Raw genomic sequence first — 21,655 nt, forward strand, 5'->3', positions numbered from 1 at the left:
GCAGGAAAAAATGTCATAAAAAGGCAAAGTGTATAAAAGGGAAATGTGTTTGTAAATCAAAATACCAAGGTGACAGAGTTAGATCTTGTAAAAAAGGCAAACGTATGTATTGTTTTTTTTTTAGTTTTAAATGCCAATGTAGACAAATACCAGCAACAACACCAATATATGACAAATCAGAATCATTATTATTTTTTTTACAATTTTCCAATAAACTTCTATAAAAATGCTCCAAAACCCCGGTAAACGTCATCTGTATCACATTAACATGGAATCGAACATTTAACTATCAAACAAGCTAATAAATCAACAACATAAATATCCAAATAAAAAGATGTGGTATTAATATGAACGAGACAAATATCCGCAATAGACCAATTGAGGTAGTTGTAAGCAGCTTTATATTCCCGTACGACCTTGCGCAATAAATGTGTAAAACCCATACTATAAAGTAAGCTATAAAAGGCATCGAAAAGAATAAAAAATACTGCTGTCCAAGAGATAATGTCTTATAAATATCTGAAGGACATTATTTAGTATTTTTTTTTATACTTTTTGATTTTCAAATTCAAAGGCTGAAAAAATGCCATTGTAATACCTTCTCCTTTGAAATTTGATTTGGGACGCGGACTGTCAAGAAAACTTGTGTAACGTTGTTTATCGATTAATTAAAACGATTATCGAAAAATAAAACGATGGATTTCTTAAACCATCTTTGACAGCTTACACATTAGAGAAACAGGAAAATTAGCATAGATTATCTTGAAAATATTCAATCTATAGTTTTTTTCTATTTATTAAAGAATCAGGATATATTGGTTGTTATCAGGATGACAGAAAAAGAATATTACCCAAAAAAGTACTGAAGGACAAAGGTATGACAGTACAAAAATGCAAACAGTTTTGTGGTAAAAAAGGATTCAAGTTTGCAGGTGTTGAGGTAAGTCAATGAAAATTTAAAAGCTTGTGTTGATGAATAAATAAAATGTATTATATTTTTTCATTCGGCATTATGAACAGAAAGTTGATTCTCAACTTGTTTTTAAAATGTACTTCAATTCGCTTTACACAGATATAGTCCTTTTTTTCATTTGTGAGCTTTTGGGCTCGTTGGGGTGTATCCCACGTCTTTTTAATTCAGTCAACCGTATTATTTCGCAAATCTGGTTATTATTTTTACTAAATTGGTCCCAGAGGTATTACAAATCTTTGCCTAAGGCGCGTTTCTGTAAAAACTATCCAAGACAAACCGTTGTCTGAGTCATAATGTACATGCCTTTGACTTTTACTTGATTTTTTTTCAAATGATAAGGAGGAAAAATGAAATATAATCTTCATAACATGGACAAATACCTTACACTGCCTTTTATTTATTGGCTTATGATACATGATAGGTGATAGATATAATAAAGATGATAATACTTTTATAGTATGGATACGAATGCTTTTGCGGGGATTCTATACGAAAGGGCAGCAAAAGAAAGGAGCGTGACTGTAAAACCCCATGCTCAGGGAATAAACAACAGATATGTGGTGGTACATGGAGGATTTCTATTTACTTAGGTAACAGTTTTTTTGTATATATTTCTCCCGCCTTATCACCTATTAACTATATCATGAAATGACGATCTTTATTTAATTACAACGATGAGATACAAGATTGAAATATTCCGGTTTCATCTTATTTCCAAGCTATTTCAAATTTCAATTCTCATTTGATATAACTATTACTTCATCAGTCGTTTAGAAAAGGGTTCGGAATTTGAAAATAAGTGGCCATTATTCACTGTATTATGATAAAAATATAAGATAGATATATCACATTATGCCACAAAAATAATTTTAAAGTCTGAATGTTTTAGTAATGGAAATGGCGCAGCTAACTTACTAATTACTTTGAATTTACAATTATTTTTATGCAAGGATTTTTTTCATTACGATGTTATTTGTATTAACCACATGAGTCTATTTAAAATCTATAGTGTTAAATCATGAAGTGTAAAACGTGTAGTTCTTTTAATATAATATGCTCTGATATTTTAATTAATACTGTCCAATTCAACAAAAATAAGATATATTATATAAAGACGAAAACAAATAGAGTAGATCTCAATATCTAAGGGTCAAATTAAACAGAACATGACTGTATCAATGTTAACAGTTACCGTGATTTTTTTTAGTCAAGACAACAAAGTGCAGGAAAAAATGTCATAAAAAAGCAAAGTGTATAAAAGGAAAATGCGTCTGTAAATCAAGATACCAAGGTGACGGAGTTAGATCTTGTAAAAAAGACAAGCGTACGTATTTTTATTTTGTACAAGTTTATGCTTTTATTATCAATGTACGAAACTATCAGCAACGACACCAATATATGTCAAATTAGGATTATTGAATGTTTTTCTGTATACTGTTTTTTTTTTTACTTCTACAGTAACTATAGAAATGCTCCAAAACTCCGGTAAACGTTATATGTATCACCATAGTAAGGAATCAAACATTGAACTATCACAAAAGCTAATTGATCAACATAAATATGCACTTAAGAAAATGCTGTATTATCATCAGTGAGACAAATATCACAAATAGACCAAATGAAGTATTGTAAGCAGCTATATGCCCCGGAACGGATTTGAGACAACAATGTGCAAAACCAATAACATTAAGTAAGCTATAAAAGTTGAAATTCAAGGCCACAATTTTGCAAAAGTGGTTCTTTCAGCAACTAGACTTAGATTAGACAAGAAACAACTACAAATCGACTAATTTCAACAGTTACAACTAGTATCTCAGAATTTAAACAATTGTATATTTTTTGTAGACAAGTGCAGGAAAAAATGTCATAAAAAGGCAAAGTGTATAAAAGGGAAATGTGTTTGTAAATCAACATACCAAGGTGACGGAGTTAGATCTTGTAAAAAAGGCAAACGTATGTATTGTTTTTTTTTTTTTAGTTTTAAATGCCAATGTAGACAAATACCAGCAACAACACCAATATATGACAAATCAGAATCATTATTTTTTTTTAACAATTTTCCAATAAACTTCTTCTATAAAAATGCTCCAAAACCCCGGTAAACGTCATCTGTATCACATTAACATGGAATCGAACATTAAACTATCAAACAAGCTAATAGATCAACATAAATATCCAAATAAAAAGATGTGGTATTAATATGAACGAGACAAATATCCGCAATAGACCAATTGAGGTAGTTGTAAGCAGCTTTATATTCCTGTACGACCTTGCGCAACAAATGTGTAAAACCCATACCATAAAGTAAGCTATAAAAGGCATCGAAAAGAATAAAAAATACTGCTGTCCAAGAGATAATGTCTTATAAATATCTGAAGGACATTATTTAGTATTTTTTTATTATACTTTTTGATTTTCAAATTCAATGGCTGAAAAAATGGCATTATAATACCTTCTCCTTTGAAATTTGATTTGGTACGCGGACTGTCAAGAAAACTTGTATAACGTTGTTGATCGATTAATTAAAACGATTATCGAAAAAAAATAAAACAATGGTTTTCTTAAACCATCTTTGACAGCTTACACATTAAAGAAACAGGAAAATTAGCATAGATTATCTTGAAAATATTCAATCTATAGTTTTTTTCTATTTATTAAAGAATCAGGATATATTGGTTGTTATCAGGATGACAGAAAAAGAATATTACCCCAAAAAGTACTGAAGGACAAAGGTATGACAGTTCAAAAATGCAAACAGTTTTGTGGTCAAAAAGGATTCAAGTTTGCAGGTGTTGAGGTAAGTCAATGAAAATTTAAAAGCTTGTGTTCATGAATAAATAAAATGTATTATATTTTTTTTATTCGTCATTATGAACAGAAAGTTGATTCTCAACTTGTTTTTAAAATGTACTTCAAATCGCTTTACACAGATATAGTCCTTTTTTTCATTTGTGAGCTTTTGGGCTCGTTGGGGTGTATCCCACGTCTTTTTAATTCAGTCAACCGTATTATTTCGCAAATCTGGCTATTATTTTTACCAATATGTTCCCAGAGGTATTACAAATCTTTGCCTAAGGCGCGTTTCTGTAAAAACTATCCAAGACAAACCGTTGTCTGAGTCATAATGTACATGCCTTTGACTTTTACTTGATTTTTTTTCAAATGATATGGAGGAGAAATGAAATATAATCTTCATAACATGGACAAATACCTTGCACTGCCTTTTATTTATTGGCTTATGATACATGATAGGTGATAGATATAATAAAGATGATAATACTTTTATAGTATGGATACGAATGCTTTTGCGGGGATTCTATACGAAAGGGCGGAAAAAGAAAGGAGCGTGACTGTAAAACCCCATGCTCAGGGAATAAACAACAGATATGTGGTGGTACATGGAGGATTTCTATTTACTTAGGTAACAGTTTTTTTGTATACATTTCTCCCGCCTTAACCCCTATTAACCATATCATGAAATGACGATCTTTATCTAATTACAACGATGAGATACAAGATTGAAATATTCCGGGTTCATCTTATTTCCAAGCTATTTCAAATTTCAATTCTCATTTGATATAACTATTACTTCATCAGTCGTTTAGAAAAGGGTTCGGAATTTGAAAATAAGAGGCCATTATTCACTGTATTATGATAAAAATATAAGATAGATATATCACATTATGCCACAAAAATCATTTTAAAGTCTGAATGTTTTAGTGAAGGAAATGGCGCAGCTAACTTACTAATTACTTTGAATTTACAATTATTTTTATGCAAGGATTTTTTTCATTACGATGTTATTTGTATTAACCACATGGGTCTATTTAAAATCTATAGTGTTAAATCATGAAGTGTAAAACGTGTAGTTCTTTTAATACAATATGCTCTGATATTGTAATAAATATTGTCCAATTTAATAAAAATAAGATATACTATATAAAGACGAAAACAAATAGAGTAGATCTCAATATCTAAGGGTCAAATTAAACAGAACATGTATCAATGTTAACAGTTACCGTGATTTTTTTTAGTCAAGACAACAAAGTGCAGGAAAAAATGTCATAAAAAAGCAAAGTGTATAAAAGGAAAATGCGTCTGTAAATCAAGATACCAAGGTGACGGAGTTAGATCTTGTAAAAAAGACAAGCGTACGTATTTTTATTTTGTACAAGTTTACGTATTTTTAATTTGTACAAGTTTATGCTTTTATTATCAATGTACGAAACTATCAGCAACGACACCAATATATGTCAAATTAGGATTATTGAATGTTTTTCTGTATACTGTTTTTTTTTATAAACTTCTACAGTAACTATAGAAATGCTCCAAAACTCCGGTAAACGTTATATGTATCACAATAGTAAGGAATCAAAAATTAAACTATCACTAAAGCTAATTGATCAACATAGATATGCAAACAGGAAAATGCTGTATTATCATCAGTGAGACAAATATCACAAATAGACCAAATGAAGTATTGTAAGCAGCTATATGCCCCGGAACGGATTTGAGACAACAATGTGCAAAACCAATAACTTTAAGTAAGCTATAAAGGTTGAAATTCAAGGCCACAATTTTGCAGAAGTGGTTCTTTCAGCAACTAGATTTAGATTAGACAAGAAACAACTACAAATCGACTAATTTCAACAGTTACAACTAGTATCTCATAATTTAAACAATTGTATATTTTTTGTAGACAAGTGCAGGAAAAAATGTCATAAAAAGGCAAAGTGTATGAAAGGGAAATGTGTTTGTAAATCAAAATACCAAGGTGACGGAGTTAGATCTTGTAAAAAAGGCAAACGTATGTATTGTTTTTTTTTGTAGTTTTAAATGCCAATGTAGACAAATACCAGCAACAACACCAATATATGACAAATCAGAATCATTATTTCTTTTTAAACAATTTTCAATAAACTTCTTCTATAAAAATGCTCCAAAACCCCGGTAAACGTCATCTGTATCACATTAACATGGAATCGAACATTAAACTATCAAACAAGCTAATAGATCAACATAAATATCCAAATAAAAAGATGTGGTATTAATATGAACGAGACAAATATCCGCAATAGACCAATTGAGGTAGTTGTAAGCAGCTTTATATTCCCGTACGACCTTGCGCAACAAATGTGTAAAACCCATACCATAAAGTAAGCTATAAAAGGCATCGAAAAGAATAAAAATACTGCTGTCCAAGAGATCATGTCTTATAAATATCTGAAGGACATTATTTAGTATTTTTTTTTATACTTTTTGATTTTCAAATTCAAAGGCTGAAAAAATGCCATTGTAATACCTTCTCCTTTGAAATTTGATTTGGGACGTGGACTGACAAGAAAACTTGTTTAACGTTGTTTATCGATTAATTAAAACGATTATCGAAAAATAAAACGATGGTTTTCTTAAACCATCTTTGACAGCTTATACATTAAGGAAACAGGAAAATTAGCATAGATTATCTTGAAAATATTCAATCTATAGTTTTTTTTCTATTTATTAAAGAATCAGGATATATTGGTTGTTATCAGGATGATAGAAAAAGAATATTACCCAAAAAAGTACTGAAGGACAAAGGTATGACAGTTCAAAAATGCAAACAGTTTTGTGGTCAAAAAGGATTCAAGTTTGCAGGTGTTGAGGTAAGTCAATGAAAATTTAAAAGCTTGTGTTCATGAATAAATAAAATGTATTATATTTTTTTTAAATGTCATTATGAACAGAAAGTTGATTCTCAACTTGTTTTTAAAATGTACTTCAAATTGCTTTACACAGATATAGTCCTTTTTTTCATTTGTGAGCTTTTGGGCTCGTTGGGGTGTGTCCCACGTCTTTTTAATTCAGTCAACCGTATCATTTCGCAAATCTGATTATTATTTTTACCAATATGGTCCCAGAGGTATTACAAATCTTTGCCTAAGGCACGTTTCTGTAAAAACTATCCAAGACAAACCGTTGTCTGAGTCATAATGTACATGCCTTTGACTTTTACTTGATTTTTTTTCAAATGATAAGGAGGAAAAATGAAATATAATCTTCATAACATGGAAAAACATCTTGCACTGCCTTTTATTTATTGGCTTATGATACATGATAGGTGATAGATATAAAAAAGATGATAATACTTTTATAGTATGGATACGAATGCTTTTGCGGGGATTCTATACGAAAGGGCAGAAAAAGAAAGGAGCATGACTGTAAAACCCCATGCTCAGGGAATAAACAACAGATATGTGGTGGTACATGGAGGATTTCTATTTACTTAGGTAACAGTTTTTTTGTATATATTTCTCCCGCCTTATCACCTATTAACTATATCATGAAATGACGATCTTTATTTAATTACAACGATGAGATACAAGATTGAAATATTCCGGTTTCATCTTATTTCCAAGCTATTTCAAATTTCAATTCTCATTTGATATAACTATTACTTCATCAGTCGTTTAGAAAAGGGTTCGGAATTTGAAAATAAGTGGCCATTATTCACTGTGTTATGATAAAAATATAAGATAGATATATCACATTATGCCACAAAAATAATTTTAAAGTCTGAATGTTTTAGTAAAGGAAATGGCGCAGCTAACTTACTAATTACTTTGAATTTACAATTATTTTTATGCAAGGATTTTTTTCATTACGATGTTATTTGTATTAACCACATGGGTCTATTTAAAATCTATAGTGTTAAATCATGAAGTGTAAAACGTGTAGTTCTTTTAATATAATATGCTCTGATATTTTAATAAATACTGTCCAATTTAACAAAAATAAGATATATTATATAAAGACGAAAACAAATAGAGTAGATCTCAATATCTAAGGGTCAAATTAAACAGAACATGTATCAATGTTAACAGTTACCGTGATTTTTTTTAGTCAAGACAACAAAGTGCAGGAAAAAATGTCATAAAAAAGCAAAGTGTATAAAAGGAAAATGCGTCTGTAAATCAAGATACCAAGGTGACGGAGTTAGATCTTGTAAAAAAGGCAAACGTATGTATTTTTTTTTTTTTTTAGTTTTAAATGCCAATGTAGACAAATACCAGCAACAACACCAATATATGACAAATCAGAATCATTATTTTTTTTTTAACAATTTTCCAATAAACTTCTTCTATAAAAATGCTCCAAAACCCCGGGAAACGTCATCTGTATCACATTAACATGGAATCGAACATTAAACTATCAAACAAGCTAATAGATCAAAAATAAATATCCAAATAAAAAGATGTGGTATTGATATGAACGAGACAAATATCCACAATAGACCAATAGAGGTAGTTGTAAGAAGCTTTATATTCCTGTACGACCTTGCGCAACAAATGTGTAAAACCCATACCATAAAGTAAGCTATAAAAGGCATCGAAAAGAATAAAAAATACTGCTGTCCAAGAGATGATGTCTTATAAATATCTGAAGGACATTATTTAGTTTTTTTTTTTTTTATACTTTTTGATTTTCAAATTCAATGGCTCAAAAAATGGCATTATAATACCTTCTCCATTGAAATTTGATTTGGTACGCGGACTGTCAAGAAAACCTGTATAACGTTGTTGATCGATTAATTAAAACGATGATCGAAAAATAAAACGATGGTTTTCTTAAACCATCTTTGACAGCTTACACATTAAACAAACAGGAAAATTAGCATAGATTATCTTGAAAATATTCAATCTATTGTTTTTTTCTATTTATTAAAGAATCAGGATATATTGGTTGTTATCAGGATGACAGAAAAAGAATATTACCCAAAAAAGTACTGAAGGACAAAGGTATGACAGTTCAAAAATGCAAACAGTTTTGTGGTAAAAAAGGATTCAAGTTTGCAGGTGTTGAGGTAAGTCAATGAAAATTTAAAAGCTTGTGTTCATGAATAAATAAAATGTATTATATTTTTTTATTCGTCATTATGAACAGAAAGTTGATTCTCAACTTGTTTTTAAAATGTACTTCAATTCGCTTTACACAGATATAGTCCTTTTTTTCATTTGTAAGCTTTTCGGCTCGTTGGGGTGTATCCCACGTCTTTTTAATTCAGTCAACCGTATTATTTCGCAAATCTGGTTATTATTTTTACCAATATGGTCCCAGAGGTATTACAAATCTTTGCCTAAGGCGCGTTTCTGTAAAAACTATCCAAGACAAACCGATGTCTGAGTCATAATGTACATGCCTTTGACTTTTACTTGATTTTTTTTCAAATGATAAGGAGGAAAAATGAAATATAATCTTCATAACATGGACAAATACCTTGCACTGCCTTTTATTTATTGGCTTATGATACATGATAGGAAATAGATATAAAAAAGATGATAATACTTTTATAGTATGGATACGAATGCTTTTGCGGGGATTCTATACGAAAAGGCAGAAAAAGAAAGGAGCGTGACTGTAAAACCCCATGCTCAGGGAATAAACAACAGATATGTGGTGGTACATGGAGAATTTCTATTTACTTAGGTAACAGTTTTTTGTATACATTTCTCCCGCCTTAACACCTATTAACTATATCATGAAATGACGATCTTTATTTAATTACAACGATGAGATACAAGATTGAAATATTCCGGGTTCATCTTATTACCAAGCTATTTCAAATTTCAATTCTCATTTGATATAACTATTACTTCATCAGTCGTTTTGAAAAGGGTTCGGAATTTGAAAATAAGTGGCCATTATTCACTGTATTATGATAAAAATATAAGATAGATATATCACATTATGCCACAAAAATAATTTTAAAGTCTGAATGTTTTAGTAAAGGAAATGGCGCAGCTAACTTACTAATTACTTTGAATTTACAATTATTTTTATGCAAGGATTTTTTTCATTACGATGTTATTTGTATTAACCACATGAGTCTATTTAAAATCTATAGTGTTAAATCATGAAGTGTAAAACGTGTAGTTCTTTTAATACAATATACTCTGATATTTTAATAAATACTTTCCAATTTAACAAAAATAAGATATATTATATAAAGACGAAAACAAATAGAGTAGATCTAAATATCTAAGGGTCAAATTAAACAGAACATGACTGTATCAATGTTAACAGTTACCGTGATTTTTTTAGTCAAGACAACAAAGTGCAGGAAAAAATGTCATAAAAAAGCAAAGTGTATAAAAGGAAAATGCGTCTGTAAATCAAGATACCAAGGTGACGGAGTTAGATCTTGTAAAAAAGACAAGCGTACGTATTTTTATTTTGTACAAGTTTATGCATTTTTTATCAATGTACGAAACTATCAGCAACGACACCAATATATGTCAAATTAGGATTATTGAATGTTTTTCTGTATACTGTTTTTTTTTATATACTTCTACAGTAACTATAGAAATGCTCCAAAACTCCGGTAAACGTTATATGTATCACAATAGTAAGGAATCAAACATTAAACTATCACAAAAGCTAATTGATCAACATAAATATGCAAATAGGAAAATGCTGTATTATCATCAGTGAGACAAATATCACAAATAGACCAAATGAAGTATTGTAAGCAGCTATATGCACCGGAACGGATTTGAGACAACAATGTGCAAAACCAATAACATTAAGAAAGCTATAAAAGTTGAAATTCAAGTCCACAATTTTGCAAAAGTGGTTTTTTCAGCAACTAGACTTAGATTAGACAAGAAACAACTACAAATCGACTAATTTCAACAGTTACAACTAGTATCTCATAATTTAAACAATAGTATATTTTTTGTATACAAGTGCAGGAAAAAATGTCATAAAAAGGCAAAGTGTATAAAAGGGAAATGTGTTTGTAAATCAAAATACCAAGGTGACGGAGTAAGATCTTGTAAAAAAGGCAAACGTATGTATTGTTTTTTTTTTTTTGAGTTTTAAATGCCAATGTAGACAAATACCAGCAACAACACCAATATATGACAAATCAGAATCATTATTTTTTTTTTAACAATTTTCCAAAAAACTTCTACTATAAAAATGCTCCAAAACCCCGGTAAACGTCATCTGTATCGAATTAACATGGAATCGAACATTAAACTATCAAACAAGCTAATAGATCAACATAAATATCCAAATAAAAAGATGTGGTATTAATATGAACGAGACAAATATCCGCAATAGACCAATTGAGGTAGTTGTAAGCAGCTTTATGTTCCCGTACGACCTTGCGCAACAAATGTGTAAAACCCATACCATAAAGTAAGCTATAAAAGGCATCGAACAGAATAAAAACTACTGCTGTTCAAGAGATAATGTCTTATAAATATCTGAAGGACATTATTTAGTTTTTTTTTTTTTTTTATACTTTTTGAGTTTCAAATTAAAAGGCTGAAAAAATGCCATTGTAATACCTTCTCCTTTGAAATTGATTTGGTACGCGGACTGTCAAGAAAACTTGTATAACGTTGTTTATCGATTAATTAAAACGATTATCGAAAAATAAAACGATGGTTTTCTTAAACCATCTTTGACAGCTGACACATTAAAGAAACAGGAAAATTAACATAGATTATTTTGAAAATATTCAATCTATAGTTTTTTTTCTATTTATTAAAGAATCAGGATATATTGGTTGTTATCAGGATGACAGAAAAAGAATATTACCCAAAAAAGTACTGAAGGACAAAGGTATGACAGTTCAAAAATGCCAACAGTTTTGTGGACAAAAAGGATTCAAGTTTGCAGGTGTTGAAGTAAGTCAATGAAAATTTAGAAGCTTGTGGTCATGAATAAATAAAATGTAATATTTTTTTTTTTTATTCGTCATAACGAAAAGAAAGTTGATTCTAAACTTGTTTTTAAGATGTACTTCAAATCCCTTTACACAGATATAGTCTAGAGGTATAGGGGAAGGTTGAGATCCAAAAAGCGTTGGCTAGAGGTAAAGGGGAGGGTTGAGATCTCAAATAACGTGTTTAACCCCGCCTCATTTTTGCGCCTGTCCCAAGTCAGGAGCCTCTGGCCTTTGTTAGTCTTGTATCATTTTTAATTTTAGTTTCCTGTGTATAATTTTGAGTTTAGTATGACGTCCATTATCACTGAACTAGTATACATATTTGTTTAGGGGCCAGCTGAACGACGCCTTCGGGTGCGGGAGTTTCTCGCTGCATTGAAGACCCATTGGTGGCCTTCGGCTGTTGTCTGCTCTATGGTCGGATTGTTGTCTCTTTGACACATTTCCAATTTACATTCTCAATTTTATCCTTTATTTGTTTATTTTGTGTGCTTTTCGGCTCGTGGATGTGTACCCCACGTCTTTTTATTTCGGTCGACCGTAATGTTTCGCAAACCTGGTTATTATTTTTACAAATATGGTCCCAGATGTATTACTAATCTTTGCCTAAGGCGCGTTTATTTAAAAAAATATCCAAGACAAACCACTGTCTGAGTCGTAATGTACATGCCTTCCACATTTACTTGAGTCTTTTTCAAATGATAAGGAAAAAAAATGAAATATAATCTTCATAACATGGAGAAATACCTTGCACTGTTTTTATTTATTGGCTTATAATACATGATGGGTGATAGATATAACAAAGATGATAATACTTTTATAGTATGGATACGAATGCTTTTGTGGGGATTCTATACGAAAGGGCAGAAAAAGAAAGGAACGTGACTGTAAAACGCCATGCTCAGGGAATAAACAACAGATATGTGGTGGTACATGGAGGATTTCTATTTATACAGGTAATAGGTTGTTTGTATATATTTCCCCTTCCTCTACACCGATTACTTTATAATGAGATAGTGATCTTTATTTAATTGCCAGGTTGAGATACACAAATGAGATATCCACGGTTTAAGGAAAATAATATAAAATTTATCTGTAACACTTTTTTTTCAATCTTTGTATATAGGTGAGTTCCACAAAAAGAGAAAACAGCATCATTGATTTTCTTAATCTTCTCAACATTTGGGTTTTGTAGTATTTAAAGAGATGGCTAAGGGTTGGACGTATAACTGTTTTAGTCACAGATTATGAAATTATTCATACCAAAATCAATATCAGTACCAATATAACGTGATATTGACAACTGATTAACATATGTTTATTCAAAGATATATACGTGCTGATATAAGTGTTGCTCATTCAGTAATGATTTCGTTGATCTACATTTGTTAGAACCAACCAACTCCTTTAAGGTGAGGGTGGAATGCAATGTTTTTTGTAACACATTTAATCAATGTTCATCAAAAACAAACTTTTAAATAAGGTAGGAACAATATTCGTTCTGTTTTAATCAATGTTGTTTTCATTTTATTACTAGGTTTTCAATAGAAGCAATCCATGCTTCCGAAACAAATATGTTAAGTACATTTAACAAACTTTCAGAATGGTTTGATGATTTTGTATTTGTTTTCAAATCTAAATGAATTGTTGAGTTGCCACCTTTCCCCCTCACAAAAGATGAAAGGTCGATATATTATACTGCAAAAATAACAACCTATTATTCTTATAACGCATGTTGTGTCTTTGTTTAAAAAAAGTTGAGGTATATTTGTATGTTGAAAGAATTGTATTGTGTAAAATATTTATGGAAAGTTGTACAAAACATTATCATTGTCAACCTTTTTCGAAAATGGTCAAATTTTGCCTTTTATAATGCAATCTCTAGCTGCTCGTGGATACTTATTTATATATCTCAATGGCAAAGGTGATTGTCCGTTGCTAGGAAGTGAATACACAGAGACGGAACAAACAGGGTTCAATTTTATACTTCTTGGTTATGTTGAGAGTCAATTTATTTCTAGATCTCATCGCTGCATAATGTCATTTGTGCATTAAATGAAGCAAAACAAACAACACTATCTTTCAAGATTTAAACGATAATTTGTATTTATATCGGTCATTATGGAATCTATTAACGATACAATTTCTTTATATTATTGATCTTGTTACAAAACACAACTAACATTGTTTTTATGCCCCCGCCGTAGGCACTAAGGGTTACCCTTGACCGTCCGTCTGTCCAACCCATTTCAGTCTGTTTGAAGATTGAGCAGGGGCATTCATGTCTTCACACACATTGTTCTTCTATTTTCATTTCCATGTCAAGGTATCTGCGTTTTGTTTTATATTTATCAAAATATAATTTCTCTTAAAGAAATACGATTTCCTGTTGTGGTCGTTGATAACAAATCTCCTTCAAAACAAATTTGACACTTTAAGGAGGGTTCGGATGGGGTTTACAGCGTAGAGAATAATGGACAAAATGCGCAGAATAAATAGCAAACTAAAAAAAAAAGAAATACAGAAAAATGGGGTGCTTAAATATCAAGAATAGAGAATAATGGACAAAAGATATAGAAAATACGGAAAAATTACATAAAAAAAGAAAGAAAACAGAAATAAAGGACCCCCATCAAGACACTCATTCAGTTGATACGATATACAGGAGGTTGTGTTTCCTGTCATTCTGTCCTCAATAAAGGGTTGATGTGTATAAAGCGCGGTCTTTAATTTTCTTAGTAGTGGTTTGAAGACTTGAATGTCTTTTGTATTAGAGGGGAGTATACTGTTTTCAGTTTTTTCTTCAAGTAATGCTTTTGACTGTCCCTTTTGCCTTTTTTTTCTACTGACATAAATTATATTTATATCTTAATAATTGAATTGATGGTAGATTGTTTTGTAAAATTAAGGAAGAATTGTTTTAAGGATATGTGATTTCGCTGTAAAATATCAAAGGATCCTTTTTCTATCCATTTAGCTATGCAAATTCTTTTCGCTTCTACATAAGTTTTGCAACGAAAAAGTATTTCTTTATGGCGTCTATTATGAATAATAAAAAAACTCTTTTTACTCCCTACTATCCCTATTTATTTATAAAGTAACTTGTGTATGATATCGCTTAATAAAACTCTTAAACCTATTTATTAATTTACACCTATCCTTTATAATATAGCCTTCAATATTACCAAAGCCTGTTTAAGGACCATAAACTTGAGACTAAACAGTGTCAGAGACCATCCTTAACATCTATTAAATCTTTACAATCCCCTCAGTTCAAATAACGTTGATAATACGAACTAGAAGTGACCGTACGGCCTTCAACAATAAACAACACATATACCGTATAGTAAGCTATTCAAGCATGGCAAAATGCAAAAACAATTAAAACGCCCTGATTTCTTTATGAAAAAATTGACGAAAACAAATGTCAGACAGCAAGTTCAGTAGCCGTCTTCTCGATCTGTAAGTGGTGTTACAGTTTAATTTCTAAATGTTAAGAACAGTTTCGATCTATGGTGGCTTTGAATGGACTAACTAATATTTAATAATAGATGAATAACAATTTGTTCGTTTATGCAGGCAAACCAAATAATTGTAACAAAAAATGTCACAAAAATGGTCAATGCAAAAAAGGACGATGTAGATGTAAAAGAGGATACACAGGCGATGGCGTTAACGTTTGTTCCAGTAAGTACCGTTTACTAAAATGAAAAAAGGCATCATGCTATGTGTATTTTAGCTAAAGATATTATGAATTTGTTCACATCTGAAGATCAATTTCAATATATTGGACTATGGTGTATTTAATGCAGTATGATCTTTAAATTTGTATTGGACTTAAACCAAAGGTTGTAAGATTAAAAAATGATCAGGTTTGATTGCCAATAAAAGACCGACCAGTTAAGTATCATTTCACCTTCGGGTTATGTTTCAATTCTCCGCATTTATTACATTGCGTGGTTGTAATATCTAAATATATGAACCTTGCAATTGCTCGTACTGTTATTTTATGTATTCAAGGGTTGATATATTAACCCCTTGTTGCTACTTTTGTCTTTTCTTCGGAAGTGTTTTTGTCATTTGAGTTATCACACATGGTCGGAAAACATCTAAGCTTTTATGCCATCGTTTAAGCTTGACACACCACCAGCCTATCGACCAAAGTTTGGATTTTATTTGCTTTGTGTCGTTATTCAAGGCAACAATGGTCAGCCTATTTCCAAGTGTCGTTCGATTTAGTCCTGTATCGAACCAAACGTTGTAATGTACGTTTTTTAGTAAATATTTTATAATTCCGGGTTTAGAACAGATCATATGACGGCGGTGAAAATTAAGCAAAATGAAGTGCAGAGTATGAGAAAGAAAGATAAATGTCTTGATTTTGGTGCACGATTTAAATCGTTATCAGAGTATTATTGAAGACTTAAACGAGTTGGAAATACACACCATATATACTTTTATATTATATTATATTATTTGTGGATAATAAATTCTAGTAGAGCATTTGCATATACACGTAGTAAAGGTTAAAAAGACTCGTTTAAATCTAGTTTAGTTATTAAAGTTAAATTGTGTAACGTCATTCTAACAGCTGTATAAATTGTTGTTTCTTTAAAACTTGATATGGTCTGTACATTTTCTACCACCAGAAAGCTGTACATGTTCAGCGACCGGCGATCCACATTACAGATCTTTCGACGGACAATTATTACATTTCATGGGAACATGTAAATATACTTTGTCTCAATATGTTAATCCAATCAGTACATGCAGATTTCATGTTCAAGTCAAGAATGAAAACAGAGGAAACAAACGAGTCTCCTTTACAAGATCTGTTCATGTTGTCGTCAGAAACACAAAGATTGACTTGTTAAAGAATAGATTTGTCAAGGTAAACTCTTATAATTCAATAGTGGTATAATTTGCTTTTTGAAGAAAAGAGCCGACAGATACTTGAGGGATATTCAAACTCATAAATCGAAAATAAACTTACAATGCCATAGCAAAAAACAAAAACGATTAAAAGACAAGACGATCTTGAATCGAGATTTCAGAGAAAAGATAACAAATGAGTAAATACACACTCTCATAAAAAGAGGCGGAAGTTAAGATACAAAGGAAATATTGAAGATAAACTGACAACATTATGACAAAACACAAAAGTCGACAAAAATACAAACAAGTTCACACTATAATCAGTACATACAAATAACATCATAACAATAATTCATGCATTTTAAAAAAAAAACAAAAAACATATTAGCCGAATTTAAACAGTAACAATCTCATTGTATCTGAGACTCTGTGAACTATAAACAAATCCCGAATAACTTCGCTATGATATTCCAGATCAATATGAACCACATGCAATTTGAGATAAAAAGAGGCGAAAGGTAGCAAAAAGGGACAATCAACATTCATGTCGATGGGAAACCAACAAAAGCCATGGCAAAACAAAACAAAAAACAACAAAAAACAACGAATACCCAAACAACAGTCTGCATAAAACTATTAAACTGAACACCGTTATCTCCAATAACCCGGAGTACTCTAATGTGCCCTGAAGAACCAGAATATCATGTTCAACATGAGGTACCCATCGTTTTAAATTGTAAAATAAATGAATGAATCCTTTCAAAGCAATCCTTTACAATCAAGAATAATGCATCATTCTAGAGTAATAAACCTGAACTGACCCGAGCTATAAATATATATTGAAACGATATTGGAAAAATTATAAGTACCCGTAGAGAGCCACCGACCTTCGGTGGGAAAACTGATATTCCTAGTTAAATAAGATTGGAGTCGAGCGCACCTGCCTTTGCGGGATTCGAACTCACAACCTCAGTGTTGACAAGCTGTGATATAGTAATTTGACTACTTAGATCACTACGCCACCGAGGCCCCCCTAGAAGTATCTGAGATACGAACATAATCAAGAAAACCTTTATGAATCATAAACAAAAAGAGGTGGATATATCCAGGGAACATTCAAAACTCACAAGTTGAAGAAAGACAGGCAACGCCATGGAAAAAATGAAAAACGAGACGGAGAAGTCCACTAAACACTGCATAAAAAAACTGAAGATTGTGAAACACGAATCCAACTGTAAAGCAGGGATGAACTCATGTGCTCCGGAAGGGCACAATCGAGAAAAATAAGACAGGATTTTGGTTACGACAATTGGAATATATCCGTGGTCATCTGTTACACAGATATGCAATAAGGTTCACCAAATTGTGATAGCGTCCGTAAAAATGTCGAAAGGGTGACCTCAACTTCACCATTTAGAAGCCTTGGTTCAGCATCTTCCCCATGAGCTGTAACCCTCTATCGAAGAAATCATGGTAGAAAATTCAAGCTTTGGAATATCGGAACATACTCCATATACAGGCGCTGATGGAATAGAAATGGAAAGCTTCTAATTAGAAAGCTGAAATCATCTCTTTTGTATTATTTAAGAATCGTTGATATCAAAAGTGTCATAGAAGTTCGATAAAAAAATATTAAGGAAAATAAGAGAACGATGAAATATGGTGGGACAATGATCAAATAATATGTCTCAAAAAGGCAACAATTATAAGACTATCTTCCTAACATTTAAGTATTATTGCCTTACCAAATTTTTCGGTGAATTGTATACAAATTTCATTTCTTAAACCAAACTCAAACAACTCAGAAACAGTCCACTGACACTAAATGCATATAAATGGAACCCTCTACAAGAACAAAAATAACTCTTTGTAATCTCACTTTTTTCATAATGTTTTATGGTTTACAATGAGTTAAAACAGGGCTGACCTAGAACAAAACTTTATGCAAAGACGTTGTCACTCCTTCAATCATTAATATAGTACTATAATCAAATACAAATATGATTGGTTTTTCACGTTGTCTTGCTCATTTTGCAGGTGGATGGAATTAAAAGATATTTACCATATAAAACTGGATATTTCAGTATCATAACTTCAGGACGTTATGTGAGACTAAAAACTACATGTAACGTCTTAATTACATGGGACGGGAAAAGCGCAGTAACCATATCGGTACCAAGTCATTTCAGCCAGAATTTAATTGGCTTGTGTGGAAATTGTAATGGCATTAAAGATGATTTTAAAACAAAAGATGGTTTGGACGTGCGCAGAAAACCGAACAAGTTTACGCTTATTGGTGAAAGTTACATGATTCAAGAGGGCAATGGCAAAAAGTAAGCATACGAGACGTACAGTTATATACAAAAGAGATTTGGACTCTAGTCAATATCAATACAAGAAAAACATAAAATAATAAATTCAGAACTTAATATATTAAAACGAAACCATAATAAATATCTATACAGACTGATAAGACCGAAAGCGCTCTCAACCAAGATAAAGAATTTGGGGGGAAAAAGATTTATATTTGGCCTTTATGAGTGCCTTGTAGTTGAATAGTTTTTCACAATGATGAAAGAATGAGCGTTATAAAAAATGTTCATGATCTCAAAACATTTTGCTTAATCAAAGGATTGGAAACTGTTTTTTCCTTATTTTTTTTTTCTGCGTTTCTTTTTTTCTTCTGTTCTTTTTGAGCATATTATTTTATCATTGACGTTTATACCATTGCGTATTACATAAATATTTAATCATCAGAATAGATCGTGGAATTTTTTAATTAATTAATAGGATTAAGTGTATCAATATAAAATTTATGATTACTGAACTCTATTTGGCAAACAATTGAGAGGTTTAGCTAGCTATAAAACCAGGTTTAATGCATCGTTTTCTACATAAGGAAATGTCTGTACCAAGACAGTTGTTTTCCATTCGTTTGATGTATTTGAGCTTTTGATTTTTCCATTTGATAATGTTCTTTTCGTTTTGAATTTTCCTTGGAGTTCAGTATTTTTGTTATTTTACATTTTTTTTATTGATATTTTTTTTTTGTCATTAACTTTAAAATCTGTTATTAGTTCGTGTCTCAAGTTGTGTTGCCGTTAAGCAAACAAAAAACATGATAAAAATTATAAATCGTTTGTCGACATGAATTTTCTTTACTCAATTCAGGTGTGGCGTAACATCCCCGCCGGATCCTTGTACTTCAGCACTGAGAAACAAAGCGAGTAGAAACTCCGCCTGTGGGCAGTTGAATCCAGCTAACCCAAGCAGCCCGTTCAAAGACTGCTCACAAGAAAACACGGCATTAGTTCAAGACATATATGACACTTGTGTATATGACTACTGTGCATACAGTGATCAACCAGATATATTAAATACAGTTGTTTGCGAAGCTGCTGAAGGCCTAGAGGAAAGATGTGAAAACATGGGTTTTGATATATCATGGAGAACAAAACGATTTTGTCGTAAGTATGCTGTTTCAAATTTATATCTAGTGTAAACGATAAATCATCCTGTTAGGATTTTCTATTTAAAAATCCCAAAGTTGATAATCTCACTGTCAATGCCAAAAATATGAATAATGAACATACAACAAATTTTGGGAACGATGTTTTAATCGATTATCGGAAGGTGAAATATAACGCAAAAAACACATCGTTGCGAATATGTGAAACTTTTATCTTCTCTTAAATGAAAATAACAACAATTAATGTTTGAAAAAATAAATAGCCTATAACTCTATTTGTAACGTTTTTTTACGTGAAAATAGATTGGTTTTCAATAGTTTACTGTGAAAAAAAATCCTCTACTAATTTAGAAACCTCCTCACTATGAGTTAAACAATATTTCCAATAATCCATGTTTTAAATTACATGTATCTTGTTATTGTTTAAACGACAACGATATAAAATTGCATTTTAATACAGGGAAACTAACTTTTTACTAAGTGTTTGTTGGTTTTAACCTTATTAACATCTCTGAATGCTTATGCATATTCTTTAAAAAATCTATAAAACTTGAGGACTAAATTTGTCGAATTTTCAGGAAAACGCGTGGCTCCGACTGAAAAAGATTTAGTGTATATTACGAAGGTTGGTCTGACATTTTCATATACACTTTCAGAGGCAAATACTTTCCTGTAGGTCAATTACAAATGTATTTTGAAAATTCAAGAATTCGTAAAATGTTCATACTAGGTATGTAGATACCAAGACGTCTCTAATTGTGTATGAAGGTTATGCAGTCTACAAATGTCACTACGCCCCCAGTTCCGTTTGTTTTGATTTAATCTATAAGTATTGACATGGCATGCATTATATCTGAAATTACGACTACATTTATTTATTTTGAATAGCTTTAATATGTGAAGACAACATGAGATACAGTAGTGCAGTAAGCGGATGTCCAGCCACATGTGTTGATCTAGATGCCCCCAAAACATGCAAACTGCCCCCATCAGAAGGATGTCAGTGTAAAAAAGGATTTGTACTCAGTGACAACACATGTATACCAAAAGCTCAGTGTGGTTGTAGGCTACCTACCGGTGAATACTATCCAGTAAGTTATTAAATTTATAAACTCATAAAAGATATCAAGCTTATAATTTGGAACGCAAGACGCGCGATGTACGCCCACCAGACTCATCACTGGCGCTGGAACAGTTGGAAGGCCAAATCAAATACGAAGATAAAGAGCATTCAGAAATCTAAATAGTTTGCCAAATAAGGCTAAAACAATTCATGTCTTAAGGATGTACTTAGGTGAAATAAAAAAAATCTAGAATTTAAAATTGATACTATAAGTCAGAAGAGCATTAGTTAAGGAACAAAATAAGCTTAAAATATTGATAGGTTATGGAGCTCCTTTTCGAGATATTTTTTTAAATGGATGGAAAAGGCTGACTTGGACTGTTACTTACATTTGCATAGGTACTATTTGGGTCTCAAATCAAAAGAAAGGAAATCTAGAATCTGCTTAAATTTTGGTAAATGACCTTTTATGAGCAAGTGAAGTCTTATATGAAAAGAAAAATGGGTGTTATGGGGCAAAATATGTTACCCTGTATCGTAGGAAAAAAACCTAGGAGT

At 31.3% G+C, this 21,655-nt stretch overlaps 1 protein-coding gene across 1 annotated transcript in view; it reads left to right on the top strand.

The window, feature by feature from the left end:
* The window catches only part of LOC127737130 (zonadhesin-like), an 82,689-nt gene that overhangs the window by 16,300 nt on the left and 44,734 nt on the right, over positions 1-21,655 (top strand). The window contains exons 10-30 of the mRNA XM_052247664.1: positions 804-940; positions 1,431-1,563; positions 2,181-2,297; positions 2,819-2,926; positions 3,634-3,770; positions 4,262-4,394; positions 5,008-5,124; positions 5,673-5,780; positions 6,482-6,618; positions 7,110-7,242; positions 7,856-7,972; positions 8,680-8,816; positions 9,307-9,439; positions 10,055-10,171; positions 11,513-11,649; positions 12,514-12,646; positions 15,270-15,377; positions 16,340-16,581; positions 18,603-18,898; positions 19,737-20,032; positions 20,923-21,125. Of these exons, the coding sequence (XP_052103624.1) occupies positions 804-940; positions 1,431-1,563; positions 2,181-2,297; positions 2,819-2,926; positions 3,634-3,770; positions 4,262-4,394; positions 5,008-5,124; positions 5,673-5,780; positions 6,482-6,618; positions 7,110-7,242; positions 7,856-7,972; positions 8,680-8,816; positions 9,307-9,439; positions 10,055-10,171; positions 11,513-11,649; positions 12,514-12,646; positions 15,270-15,377; positions 16,340-16,581; positions 18,603-18,898; positions 19,737-20,032; positions 20,923-21,125 (3,179 nt within the window). The remainder of the gene's footprint in view (positions 1-803; positions 941-1,430; positions 1,564-2,180; positions 2,298-2,818; positions 2,927-3,633; positions 3,771-4,261; positions 4,395-5,007; positions 5,125-5,672; positions 5,781-6,481; positions 6,619-7,109; positions 7,243-7,855; positions 7,973-8,679; positions 8,817-9,306; positions 9,440-10,054; positions 10,172-11,512; positions 11,650-12,513; positions 12,647-15,269; positions 15,378-16,339; positions 16,582-18,602; positions 18,899-19,736; positions 20,033-20,922; positions 21,126-21,655) is intronic.

The sequence above is a fragment of the Mytilus californianus genome, unplaced genomic scaffold, assembly GCF_021869535.1.
Source record: "Mytilus californianus isolate M0D057914Y unplaced genomic scaffold, xbMytCali1.0.p SCAF_4, whole genome shotgun sequence".
Classification (NCBI taxonomy): Eukaryota; Metazoa; Mollusca; class Bivalvia; order Mytilida; family Mytilidae; genus Mytilus; species Mytilus californianus.